The 13,469-nt window shown below is 38.1% G+C and overlaps 1 protein-coding gene across 2 annotated transcripts; it reads left to right on the top strand.

The window, feature by feature from the left end:
- Nucleotides 1-2,921: 2,921 nt before the first annotated feature.
- On the top strand, nucleotides 2,922-12,016 carry LOC104604180 (elongation factor 1-beta 2-like). 2 transcript variants are annotated; one of them, XM_088898534.1, is made up of 7 exons: nucleotides 2,922-3,123; nucleotides 3,260-3,376; nucleotides 4,410-4,488; nucleotides 7,276-7,393; nucleotides 11,392-11,505; nucleotides 11,591-11,786; nucleotides 11,872-12,016. In XM_088898534.1, exons 1-6 carry the CDS (start codon nucleotides 3,038-3,040, stop codon nucleotides 11,752-11,754), a joined length of 678 nt encoding a protein of 225 aa, XP_088754660.1. In that variant the 5' UTR covers nucleotides 2,922-3,037; the 3' UTR covers nucleotides 11,755-11,786; nucleotides 11,872-12,016. The 2 variants fall into 2 exon arrangements, with proteins under 2 accessions (XP_088754660.1, XP_010266749.1); XM_010268447.3 differs by having other exon boundaries at nucleotides 11,591-12,016.
- The last annotated feature ends 1,453 nt before the right edge of the window (nucleotides 12,017-13,469 follow it).

The raw sequence follows: 13,469 nt of genomic DNA, 5'->3' as shown, positions 1-13,469 counted from the left end.
CATGCTACACCCTGCTACCATTGATCCTCCTATGATCATATTGATCATGCCGCGGATCGGACTCTTCGGTACTGGTGGATCCCGAGGTAGCTGGTCCTGATCTTGTAACATGCTTGATTTTAGTGTGTCTTTGGGCTGGTCAGCAAGTCGGGCATCTCTCTCGTTGTGTTTAATAAATTGCCTAAGGTAGCCGTGATGGATCAACTCCTCGATCTCATCCTTCAAGTACCAACAACTTTTTGTATTGTGGCCAATGTCACGATGGAAGTGATAGTACTTGTTCGGGTTGCGGTTGGCGGAGTCGCCTCTCATCTTGGGCGCCCATTTCATGTACTCAGGTACCTTTATCTACATCAGAATCTCGCTCTTTTTTGCATTCAGGGCGGTGTAACTGCGGGTCTGGACTAGTGGGGTCCTGATTTGGAACCCTGGTGAGGTGATACACTCTTCCTTGGCGATCTGCTTCGCCTGCTGCGGGGTGACCAGCTTCTCTTTGGTGACTTGCTTCTTCGCTGTTGCTTGCTACTCCCCGCTTCTTCCTCTAGTCACTTTCTTTTCCTGGATAGTTGTACTTCTAACTGGGATCCGAGTGCCTCCTCCGCCTTTGTGAACTTATCTGCCTTATTGAGGAATGCCTCCATGGAGGTTGGAGGGTTTAACTCGAGCTACCAGCGTAAGTCGGGGTGGCAGACACCCTTCACCGCCGCAGTGAGCTATACTATCGGGTCAAGATTTAGGATCTGGAGCCGCTTCATCGTGTAGCTGGATGACATTCAAGAGGTTGGTCACGGACTTAGGGCACCTCTTGCTTGTGGTGAGGTGCGTGGTGAATAAATCCCGCGAACTGGTTCCAATTTTTTATCGATCCGGCGGGCAATCCCCAATACTACAATCAAGTTGTACCTCAGAATGTTGTTGAGAATGCCATATAGAGGCATGCATCGTTTGCCCCTTGAAGTTGCATCAAGGCTTGAAATAAGTCACTATGATCTATCGGGTTGGTTGTCCCGTCGTACGATTCCGGGTATGGGGCTTTAAAATTTTTAGGACGTGGGTCGTAAGAATCTCCGGAGCTAGAGGTGAGGGTCTGGTCACATGCGATGTTGCTGGCTGCGTGGTGACTGAGCTAACCCCACACTTTTCCTCCTTCTTAGCTCCCTTGTTGCTGGTAGGTGTGAGGTGGCTCTTTCCAGTGCTGTGGCTCTGGTGTTATCTTTTATCGGGACCTGGTTCCGGTTGTCAAGACAACGAGATGAGTCTGGAACCTGGTTCTGGTTTCTAATGTCGGGTTACTAATTGTCAGGCTGCTGGTTGTTCTATTGTTGTTGGTTCACGGTTGGCCAAGGTGGCTGTGGCTGTTGCGGCTGCTATGGTTGTTGCGGGAACTGTGGTGGAATGAAAGCATCAAACCTCTCCTCCCAAGCCCGGATCTGGAGGGTCATGCCACGAACATACTACACCAGGTCACTGAAACTGCCACACGTCAATCCCTGTAGGAAGCGCTTTTGGTTGGTTCGACGTTGTTGGCACTCCAAGTAGTGTCAAAGATACTATCATTTACCCGATGGTCACTAAGGGCACTTCTAGTTGGACAATAGGCTGTTCTTGCCCCAGTGACTTGCATATTGTTGTTGTTGGCATTGGTGGGTGGGTTGTTGCTTGAAGAAGCCATTTGATCATTAAGTAGAGAGAGAGTGAGAGAGTGAGAGAGTGAGGGTGAGAACTAGGCTTTTTGTCGCTTGTTCCCACAGACGATGCCAATTGATGATGCGCGATCTGGTTGCTCCTAACCAGAAGGCAGCTCGGACGTCGGACTAACACGTGGCCGGTCGAATAGCAAGAAACATAGTATCAGAGGTCCCGGGGTGCTTTACCCGGTGTGGGCACTCTAATGCTTAAGTTACCGAAAAGTGTTGTAGTTAGCTGACTTGCTTGTGAATAAGAGAGCGAGAGAGCTAAATTGCACATACCTTTTGAGGGTGGAGGTGATGCCCTTATATAGGCGAGCTGTTGCAGGCCTCACAAAACATATCCAAGATCTTCGGCCCGTGTAACTAGGAGTTCGTGTGAACTGATAAGGCTTATCGAGTCCGTCCGATTCGGGCGGGATAAAGATAAGGCTCGTTGACGTGCAATGTGATCCTAGAAAGATCGGAGATGGCTGGCTAGCTTCTAGAAGAGGGCTACATGGCTCCTTGGCAGGTCGGGACACCACAAGCTGCTCGGACCTCAATCTTAGCCGAGGTGCTCGAGCTAACCTGGCCTACTGAGGTGTTCGGAAATGCTGAGTTATCATCTGATTATCAGATCGCTCCACGTGTCTGTGTACCAATGGGTCGTGCCAAATTACCCCTCATCAATCACTTTATCAGAAATTATCCAAGAAAATTCCAAAAAGTAGATTGACATTATTTCCAAAAAATATGATAATTTTCCAAAAAATCAATATAAAAAACCATTAATTATCAATTTGTTTTTACTAGTTCTTATACTTAATCTACAAATTATAGAATTTATTAGTGAAACTAAAAGTACTTTGTGAAAACAATTACTAATTATCAATAATCTTCAAAAAATAATAGTAATTGCTTGTCTACTATTTCTACTATTTCACTTTTACTTAACAAAGCTGTTGCTTGTCTAGCTATCCGGTCTAATTCGCATTTTGAAAACCATGGTAGAGTACGAGAATGAGAGACAAAGAAGTGTCAGCATCCCGTGGATCGCACGAGCTTCCGCTAGTATATATATTGATTATATTTTGTTATATTTTTATTTATTTTCTTATAAAATATTCAGTTGCACGTGCCACTACTGTTATAAAGCCTCAATTAATAATTTACTATATTGGTTACACGTGCTTTGCACGTGCGATTCAGCTAGGATATATAATAGACATTCTATCGCGCAAGCTATAAATAACAACTGATACTTGATGACACTTCTTTCTTGTGCTTAGGGTTTTTATATCTCCATAGGTATTTTGCATCCGTATCTAGGGTTTCCCTCGTTTTTGCATCTCTCTGCGTACTCTACAATGGCCATCTATTTCTCAGATCTCCACACAGAAGTTGGTCTTAAATCTCTCGAACAATACCTGTCTGGGAAAACCTATATTTCTGGGTATCTTTCTGTTGCTTCTAAAAGCTCTTTATCTGCTGTGTTTTGTTAATTCACAATTATCTGCTGTGTTTTGTGTACTAAGCATTACTTCTTCATATCTGCTATTCTCATCGTTGTTGACCGTTTGGAGTTGCAGAGATCAACTCACCAGGGATGATATCAAGGTTTATGCCGCCGTTTCAGAAAAACCGGGCAATGGATTTCCTAATGCGAGTCGGTGGTACGAGTGTGTTTCTTCACAATTAGCTGCAAGGTTTGTGATCCTGATTGTTTCCTTCTCAACTACGTTTTTCTTTTCTCTAAGTAGTATTTTACTTTTTCTTGATTGTCTTTGTAATTTTGCAAATTTAGTGGGATTTTTGTGATCTGGACGTATAATATTTGACCTTGCAGTCTGTATGACCTGTTTGTTTGCCTATTATTAATTGGGATGTTCTTTCTCATTGGTTCTTGCCAGGATACAAGTGTGTCCTGACTGTCCTCAAATCTGACCTTAAAAATGTTAGGCCACCTCTCTGAACAGCAGCAGACAAACATTAACCTATTTCTAATTTACTAGCTGATTGGTTGATGTTATTAGGCAAGAATGTATAAAGATCTTAAATGTCGTATAATTTTCCCAATGAAACACAAATGTGCTGTCAGTTCTTTGGTGATGTTTAGAATATGAAGAAATTCTCACTTTGATTTGTAGATGTACTGATTGAAAAAAGATTCTAGCAATCTACATTTCTACATTAGCCTGTGTAAGTCAAAAATATGTAAAAGTGACAACAAATAATGCATCTTAACAACTTACTAGGCATAGAAGCTCTGCCAGAACTGGAGTATGGCTATTTATAGGTGCTATTAACAAAGTAAGAATTGTACTAGACTATCAAGTGTCAACTGATTGCATCTCTATTTAACTAGATTAGTGCACTAGATTATTAACATTAGCACATATAAATAAAAAACAAATAAGGAAATTATCTTGGCAGCTAATAATGTATCTTAACAAGTTATTGGGCATAGAGGCTCTGCAGGCACTAAGTATGGCTATTTATAGGTGGCTAGGTGCTATTAACAAATTCAAAATTTCACTAGAGTGTTAATTAATTGCATCTGTGTTGTTGTAGTATTTGTATTGTTGTATTCTCTGTTTCTCATGGTCAAGGTGGATCATGCATACAAGGGGTTCAGGGCACTCCATTACATCTAATAACATATTCTTCATTGAAACTGTATTTTCGTAGCTGATAAAAAACTGTATTTTCATCTTTTACTTTATAATTATTTTTTGATAGGTTTCCCGGAAAACCTGCTGGAGTCAAGATAGCTGGTCAAGCTGCCAAATCTGAGCCTACACCAGTGGAGGCAAAAAAGGTGCACATTCTCATTCCTGCCACTTGTTTACATAGAAGACAAATATATATGGGGTATAAGTTATAACATAAATGAAGAATGGACACTGGGATCTTTAAGCATCAATTAATTTTGGGCATTAGTGATCTTGATATTGGTACATCCAATTGTAGATCCTAATTCATTACTTCCCTGTGTTGCATATACACAAGATGGGTAACTACATTCACTCCACCTTGGATTAATTGTGTTAATATAATATTAGAAGTCAGTCACTTGAGACCTTGATCTGAAACATCAATGGTGGTTCTCAATTCTCAAGTACCCTACTTGTTACATTTGCAGTCCACATCTGCTCCTCAAGTTTGGTTTGATTGTTTAAATGTCTTATGGAGGCAGACACTGATATGGCACATCTATTGGTGGTTGGATGCTTGAATACACAAGATGGGTAACTACATTCACTCCACCTTGGATTAATTGTGTTAATATAATATTAGAAGTCAGTCACTTGGGACCTTGATCTGAAACATCAATGGTGGTTCTCAATTCCCAAGTACCCTACTTGTCACATTTGCAGTCCACATCTGCTCCTCAAGTTTGGTTTGATTGTTTAAATGTCTTATGGAGGCAGACACTGATATGGCACATCTATTGGTGGTTGGATGCTTGGATACATTCCCCAACCTTGGTTTGACTGTAGATATATTATGGAATTCAGACCTTTGATACCTGGATACCTGTACATGCCTACCGTAACTGGATACTGCATGAACACTTCTGGATGTATCCTATAGCATTAACACTTTCTAAATAGATTTAGTGGTTTGTTTTAATAAATTCTACTACAAGAATATTTGCAAATGTTAGAAATTTAATTAGTTTTGACAAGACTTACCGTATGTGTCTATGTCTGTGTCCATATGCACATTTGGGCATGCTTGGTTTTTGTCTTCTGCTTATTCTAGGAGATTAGTAAGTGGAAGAGCTTGTGATATTTTACTAGAGTTGGGGTATGGTGTTGTGATTTTTTTAGTGTAAGACTTAAACTTCCCCTGATTCTTTTACTGAATACTAAGACCACCCCTCTTTTTTCAAAATGGACTGAGACCTCCCCTGTTGGATGATGTCATCAGGCAAAGGCCTCCCCTCCTGTAAGAACCCATCAAGATCGTTTGTATTTTATATAACTTGTGCCCAAAATGTTTTTAAAATTCCAAATTTGTCCATTTGGCCATGATTCAAAAAGCACAGAAAATCGTAAAAGTGTTCCTCTGTGTTTAGGAACCATTTTCTTGCCACTGGAGATGGTATGCATTTTATTTCATCAAAAGTTCTGGTGAATCATCTGTTTGTATCTCCCAAGCGCTGTCTTTTTCTCTGTATTAATATCAGAATTGGAGGGAAAAAGAAGATAACTTCAGAGAACAGGTATGATTGCATTTGCATTGAAAAAACCAAGTGTGGAGCACCAACACCACATCAACAGAAGAACCCCAACCTCCCATACTACTGAACAAAATGTGACCTCAACGCACCAAACAATACCCCTCCACCGTTCCATAAAATGTTATTCCAGAAATGACCGAAAGGTAACAATGAAGACGACCAGTGTTCTGGAACAAACTAACACCAAATTGTTCCATGAATTTCCACCCTTCACAATTCCTGGGCCCTTATTATGGTAATAAATTATTTCTCAATTAGCAAAACCATGTTATTCAATTTGCACCTACACTAAGAAAAGGAATATAAAATCATTATTGAAGCCTTCCAGTTTCAATTTAAAGGGGGAGAATAAAGTACCATTTTTTTTTGATAATTGGGAGAATAAAGTACCATTTGCAAATAAAGATGAGACAAGCAGACTGAAGCCTTCCGTTGTAGTCTCAGAACTTGTTAATCTTGTTTGACTTGATCATAGGGTTAGCCTTAGGAATTGTATCTCAATCCATAACCTTGAAATAAAGTATACGTGTGCATGTTAATCCATATCCTGTTCTAGTCTCAGAACCTGTTCTCTATGCAGAATTCTGCACCTGCACTTGAACTCTGACACCTCAAGATATTTGTTAAAGCACTCAAACTTGTTATTTACCTTCACCAATCTCTCCACTCAATTGCCGTCAAATTCAAACCCATCAGTGATGATAACAAAGTGGAGGAGCCCAAAACAAAACAGTTAGTAGAAAATGAAGGATCTGATTGTTGTTGCTGTGTTGATGCTGTGATGTGGGGTTAGAAGATTTCTTATTTATCACTTTGCGGTTACAAGTACCTCATTTATCAGTAGAGGCATCTGCCCTGGTTCTTTGGTGTTTCTTTTTTTTTTTTTTATAATTTAAAGAATAATGAAGGGCAATGAAGTCTTTTCATTGATTCCGTTAAATATTGTGGTATCATATTATGACAAGGGAGTTTAAGTCCTTTCAAAAATCACAGGGGAGGTATAAGTATTTATCTTAAACTTCAGGGTAAGTTCAAGTCTTTTACCCTTTTTTATTGTTATGGGTGCGTGGCACTGTCATGGTTGTAGGTGAGTGTCTTTGTAATAGTAAAATATTTCAGTTTGGGGGTCTGTAAGATATATGTGGTGGGATTGGTCTTTTTATGTATCTTGGGGCAGGCTGTTTGATTTAGTTTGAAATAAGAATGGTAAATACTATATACCAACCACCAAGGCATGCATTTGTTTGGTTATAAAGTGGTTGCTAGTTGTCTTAAATAGCTGTTTGTATTTGGATTAGTATTTAGTTCCATGTTGATGCTAAGTTGGCATGACAACAGAAACCTTTCCCAATTTGTCAGGATGCTCTTGAGGGAGATGATGATGACTTGGATCTCTTTGGTGATGAGACTGAGGAGGAAAAGAAAGCATCAGAGGAGAGGGAGGCAGCTGCTAAGGCATCCACCAAGAAGAAAGAGAGTTAGTACTCTTACCTGGAATTTATTTTACATTGAGGGCTATTATGAGTTCATCCATTGACATGCAATTTCTATTATTGGGAGCTACTTAAAATTTTACATCATTATTTTTTCTGTCAAATATATAAGCAATTGTAGGGTGAGAGTAAGAAATGTCTAATAAGTTGAAAGTCTCAACTGATTTCTGGGTACTTTTTTTGATCAGTAGCTCAATTTTATTAAAGCTTAAAAAGAGGATAGTCTAACAAGTTGTTAGAAATAACACCCCGAAGACAAATGATGTTTGCTAGCTCCTTGTTTATCTAGTCTATCCGCCAATCCATCTTAACTGAATTTGCATTTGTCTTGATAGCAACTTGAACCGCCTGAATTCATTTTTGAAGTGCCATAATACTCCTTTTTTAACCGATCTTTTCCTCAGATTTTTGCTCCCCAACAATAGCTGCCATGAATTCAGCTCTCACTGAATTACCCTGCTCAATAGGTCCTGAAAACAAGCCGCAAATGTTCCCACTCCCATCTCTAATCACTTCAGTTTTGGAGGGAGCCGGATTGCAAAACTACTTCCATCAAAGTTTTAAGTTTCATCCATCCCCCACCCCACTTAGGGGAGACCAAAACTCCAGTACCTTTTGACTCCTAGAGAAAGAATGGACAATTGACACCCTAGGCCCCAACTTTGAAAAAAAGTCTTCCATTGAGAAATTTGTGAATAGTTTCAAAATCTTCACCTAGTGAGCAACTCTAACTGTAACAAGCTTCAAGATTGCTTCCTTGTTTCTTTCTTTTCCTCAAAGATTCTTAAGTTCCTTTCCTCCCATATTGTCCACATGGTTGCTGCCCTTGTACACACTTCCACAAGATTCTACCTCATTACCTTGTGCTTCTTATAAAGGATGGGCTGAAAAGTCTGTCCAAACAAATAGGAGGGATCCACCTACAACCAAAGAGAGAGAGAGAGAGAGAGAGAGAGAGCAAAACCATTCCCGAATACAAGGAAAAGGACAGGAGATTAACAGATGGAAAGAACTCTCATCATTCAACTTACACACAATGCACCAATTAGGAGACAATCACCAATTTGGTCTTTCCTTTTGCAGCAAATCACCCATGTTTATGCTCCCATGATATCCCAACAGAAGGTGTTGACTTTTGGGGGGATAAAGGTGCACCAAACTACTTTAATAGGGAAGAATGGAAAAGGGAAATGACTGAGGGAAGAGAAAAAAAGATTTACAAGTAAATGACCCAGAGGGACTGACTGAGTAGGGATGGGAACGGGGTGGGTTTGGGAGGGTTTTGTAAATTCTAGACCCTACCCGCCTCCGTAAACTGTAAACCTTCCAACCCATACCCTCCCCAAAACCTGTAGTAGAATGGATTTTGAGAATCCAAAACCCTCCCTGCACATGGAAATGCAAAATCCTCCCCGACCCTACCCTCCTTGCATTGAAGGGTAGGGCGGGTTGGGTTTAGAACCCACTCATAATTTCCTACTATTTCTTGTTGTATATAAGCTATAAATAAGTAAAATAATATGAACAAATTTCCAATTTTTTGATTAAGTAGAAGCACATAAACTATCAATTATCCTTGACATAAAATTCAAAACCCGTAGTAAGTTAGATTTTGAGAATCCAAAATCCTCCCTGCACATGGAAATACAAAACCCTCCCCGACCCTACCCATCTTGCGTTCAAGGGTAGAGCAGGTTGGGTTTAGAACCTGCTTCTAATTTCCTATTATTTCTTGTTGTATATAAGCAATAAATAAGTAAAATAGCGTGAACAAACAACAAAATTTCCAATTATTTGATTAAGACATGTAAAAAACACATAAACTATCAATTATCCTTTACATAAAAATCAAAATATTATTTAATTTAACACCTAACACATAAAGTTCATATGCTTTCTAACAATATGTGGGTTGGAGAGGGTCAGGTTTAGCCTAATATTGTACCCTACCCGTACCCGTATGGGTTATAAAATCCCAAAACCTGTCCTCGCCCCAAGATTCTGTCCTTCAAGCAAAAAAGAAAAACCCCACCCCATCGGGCCAGGTACTCACCGGGTAGGGTAGAAAGTGCCATCCCTAGGACTGTGAGCCCATGCCCATCTATCCTCCATTGATTCATCAAAAACCAGGTTATGCAAAATACTCGTAAGGTTGGGCACTGATGGGATTTCAGACTCTTTAAGGTTTCTCACAGACTTCAAATCTGGTTTTTCTCCCACAATCTTCATTCTCACGCCTCTGACGTTGGTTATATTGAAAGCTACTAAAACACCTCCACAAACTGCTGTAATTTTATCCAGAACTCGAAATTTCCAGAGATTCAAGGGAAGTCCGGAAATACCGATCTCTCTTCGTCCTCCATCCAACTCTTTTTCATTTCAGGAAGGATTCCACCTTTCAGCAATGGCTCCACCAAAGTCTCTTAACAGTTTTTCTTCTCATCAAACGGCATTAACCAGGGAGATTAACTGCTAAGAGTTCCATGAAAACACCTTTCTAAGAAATCCACTACTTTCTTCCTTGAAGAGATTACTCACTTTTCCAATCTTCCATTGTTCCCTCCATGATCTTCAGTAGTGTCAAACCACTGCACGCTGTTTCCTGTAATTCTTCTTTTTTCTTTTCATCATGCCCCACTCCCCGCTTGGAAGTTTGCTCAGTTGAAATCTCAAGCCCCGGCCTGTTCTGCTACCTTCTCCATAGTCCTCTAACACCTCTACACTCTTGACCCAGCCATGTTTTCCCGTTCACCCTGGAATGCTATGAGCTTTCTTCGATTGCTTCCAAAAGTTTCAGTCAACATGATGAAAGATCCCTATCATTGCATTTCACAGTTTTGGAGTATCTCCTCCCTTTCTTGCTAGTCTCACTCTCCCAACCTGGTGAAGTGATGGTTAACACCACTCCATCAATGAATCCCTTAAACCAGTCCAAAGAATCATTGAACAGAATCACCATTAATCTCTTATCCTCTCTGATTTTCACCGCCGACCTTCGATTCATTTCCTCAAACAATAATTTTTTCTTTTCAACTGCCACCTCCTTCCTCCACTTTGTCAACGGAGTAAAGCCTGTGGCTGCTTCTGCATGTCTCACATCCCCTGGGTTCCTTCCTTCCATTGCGTCCATCCTCCAATAGATTCTATTTCATCTTGGCTAATGCCATGGGAAATAGGTTGTTTCCACCATGGTTTCCAGCATGCATGAGGTAACTTTCAATAGGAACAAGCTTTTCTGGTTGTAACAGTCTGATATCCATCCCTGATTCCATTTGTCTGACTTTGAATTTGAATTTGATCCCATTAAGGGTGATCCGAATTTAATCTGTTTATGATTGGATTGAATATGGATCTAGTCCTATCTGACCTTATAATATCTAATCCTATTTGATTTATAAATATATATGCTCATAAATACATCAAATTTATATTGTATTTATTGATAAAGTTGGTTTAAATGTTGCATTTTTATTAAATTGTCTAGTTTTAATTTTCTTACAAGTTATTTTCAATTTATTTTGTTAATGAAATGCAGTATTGAAGTATAACTTATTTATACAATTCAATATCTGATAGCAACCTGAGTTCGATTCGTGTCCAATATAAATCTGATGTATAAGATCTGCTTCGAATTCAAATATAAACTGGATCTGCTTATATCTGATCCAATTTGATCTGTTTTTAAGCACTCGTTAGTTTGATGTATTCATGTACATTCCAGTTCCAGAATTGTTCTTACTATCACCATTCTTATGGGAAGAAATTTTCCCAATTAGTATTAGCCAATCTGTACTACTAATTTTTAATATAAAATGCAACTCATGAATGGGTAGGGAGGAGACAGATGCCTTCCTGTTTGAAACTAGGTTGCCATGTGGAAGATACTGGGTTGTTTAGTCCTTCATGGAAGTGTTTACGGAACCATCCGTAGTTTTTTTTTTTTTTTTTTTTGCAAACGATAATAGCTAGAAAATTTTCTCAGGTGGAAAATCCTCTGTTCTTATGGATGTTAAACCTTGGGATGATGAGACTGACATGAAGAAACTAGAAGAGGCTGTTCGCAGCATTGAAATGCCGGGCCTTCTGTGGGGAGCATGTACGGTTTGCATTCTATCCTTTTGCCTTTTTGCTAACATGAATAAACATTACAAGAGGAAACCTAACTTGTTGTTTTGCTGCAGCAAAACTGGTACCTGTTGGTTATGGGATTAAAAAGCTACAGATTATGTTAACTATTGTTGATGACCTTGTCTCAGTGGACAACCTAATTGAGGATCATCTCACAGCTGAGCCTGCCAATGAATATATACAAAGCTGTGACATTGTCGCCTTCAACAAAATCTGAGACCAAAGCATAGCTGTAATTTTATTTTCTAGGTTAGTATTTCCCCTTTATGAAGGTATGTTTGTCATGGTTGCCTAGGTTTACCATTCTTCTTTCCCCAATTTTCTTTTTTATCAGGCTTACATGAGATGGACTATTATGCCCAATGGACGGGAGATTCCCATTGTTGCCCACTAAAATCATCTCATAAAAGCCTTCAGGCATATGGAATTGAGAGAATGCTTTCGAGTGAGCTAAATATAATCTTGCGGTTGTGTATTCATTTTTCTTTGGATCCCATTGATTTAAGTTTTCCGTTCGCTGGTCCGATTTTAGGACCTCGGTAAGATTAGTGTCTGTAGACTACAGTTCATCGTTTGCATACAGCCCCTGGTTTGTGCTGCTATTTTAATACTTACAAAATTAAAATTATGTTGTCTTTTAGGGCTTTTATAATAGACGTCTAACAATAGGTAGGGATGGGATTGTTTGCTGTGCTACTCAGCCTCCATGTCCTACCAATACCCTACCTTTTTTATGAGTGGAGGTACCATTTTGTTGCACCGAGTCCAATCTCGAATAGCAAAAAAGCATCCGTCTCTTTTTGTTTTATATATTACTAGTGGGGTTTTGGGCTTTATTAAATGAATTTGAGGCAAAAGCATGGTTCAAAGTATCGATACGATACGCTTGATACGATATGGAGCGTATTGTATTGTATCTTTTGTAAAAGATACGGTGTGAAATGCCTGTTTACAGGTGTTTCAGACCCTCAATTTTTTTTTAACAATAAAAAATATCTTATAAGTTTCCCAAAATACTAAATTTTGAAAAAAAAAACTAAAAAAAAAGTATGTATCGAACTTGTATCGTATTGATGTTTTGAACCTTGGGCAAAAGGAGTTAGGGGTGCAACTTGGATGGGGCCAATTTGAGCCTAACTTGGTTTAACCAATGTTTTAGTACAGGTTGGGTTTGAGTTTTTGTATTTTTAAGGGGATTGGGTTCTCAACCTAACTTATCCATGTTGCACCTTTAGGAACATTGTGGCATTCCTAATTCTATTAGTTTGTATTTTTATTAAATTGTTTTATTTTTTGTTATTTTTATTTAATATTATTTTTAAATGGATTAGGGATTTTAAATTTATAATAATTAAGTTTAAAACTAATGATTTTGTTATTTTTTAATTTTATCAACAAACTTGTAGTATAATTTTATTTTCTCAATGGATTTTAAATGAATATCAAAATATAAGATTTATTTCTTGAAACTAAAATCTTCTTATTCTTTGGTTGTTTTATTAATAAACATTTATTAATTTGTATTAACTTTATTTTAACTCAAACTTGTATTAATAAAAAATTATAAAAATATTTTGTCAATCCATGTTATTTTTTATCTATATTTTTATGACATTATTAACTAATTTATTGTGGTATTATTTACTTAGTTAACTAAGTAAATAAGTTTTAGTAATTAAGTTATAATTTGTTAATTAATATATAATTCTTATTATTTAATTAATATTTTTAATTATATAACCATTTTATAGTTTAACTAAATTTGTTATTTTAATTAATTAATAAAAGCAAACTAATTAAATAACCATGTAAAGGTTAGGCATACATAAAGTTAACTAATAACTAATTAATTTAATTTATTTAAGATAATGAAGTTAATTAATTAAGGTAATGACTTTAAGTAAGTCAATGAAATAAATTAACTTAAAACTT

The sequence above is a fragment of the Nelumbo nucifera genome, chromosome 2, assembly GCF_055504915.1.
Source record: "Nelumbo nucifera cultivar China Antique chromosome 2, China Antique-T2T, whole genome shotgun sequence".
Lineage (NCBI taxonomy): Eukaryota > Viridiplantae > Streptophyta > Magnoliopsida > Proteales > Nelumbonaceae > Nelumbo > Nelumbo nucifera.
Note: the sequence above shows the minus strand (reverse complement) of the source record. Positions and strands in the feature narration are given on the sequence as shown.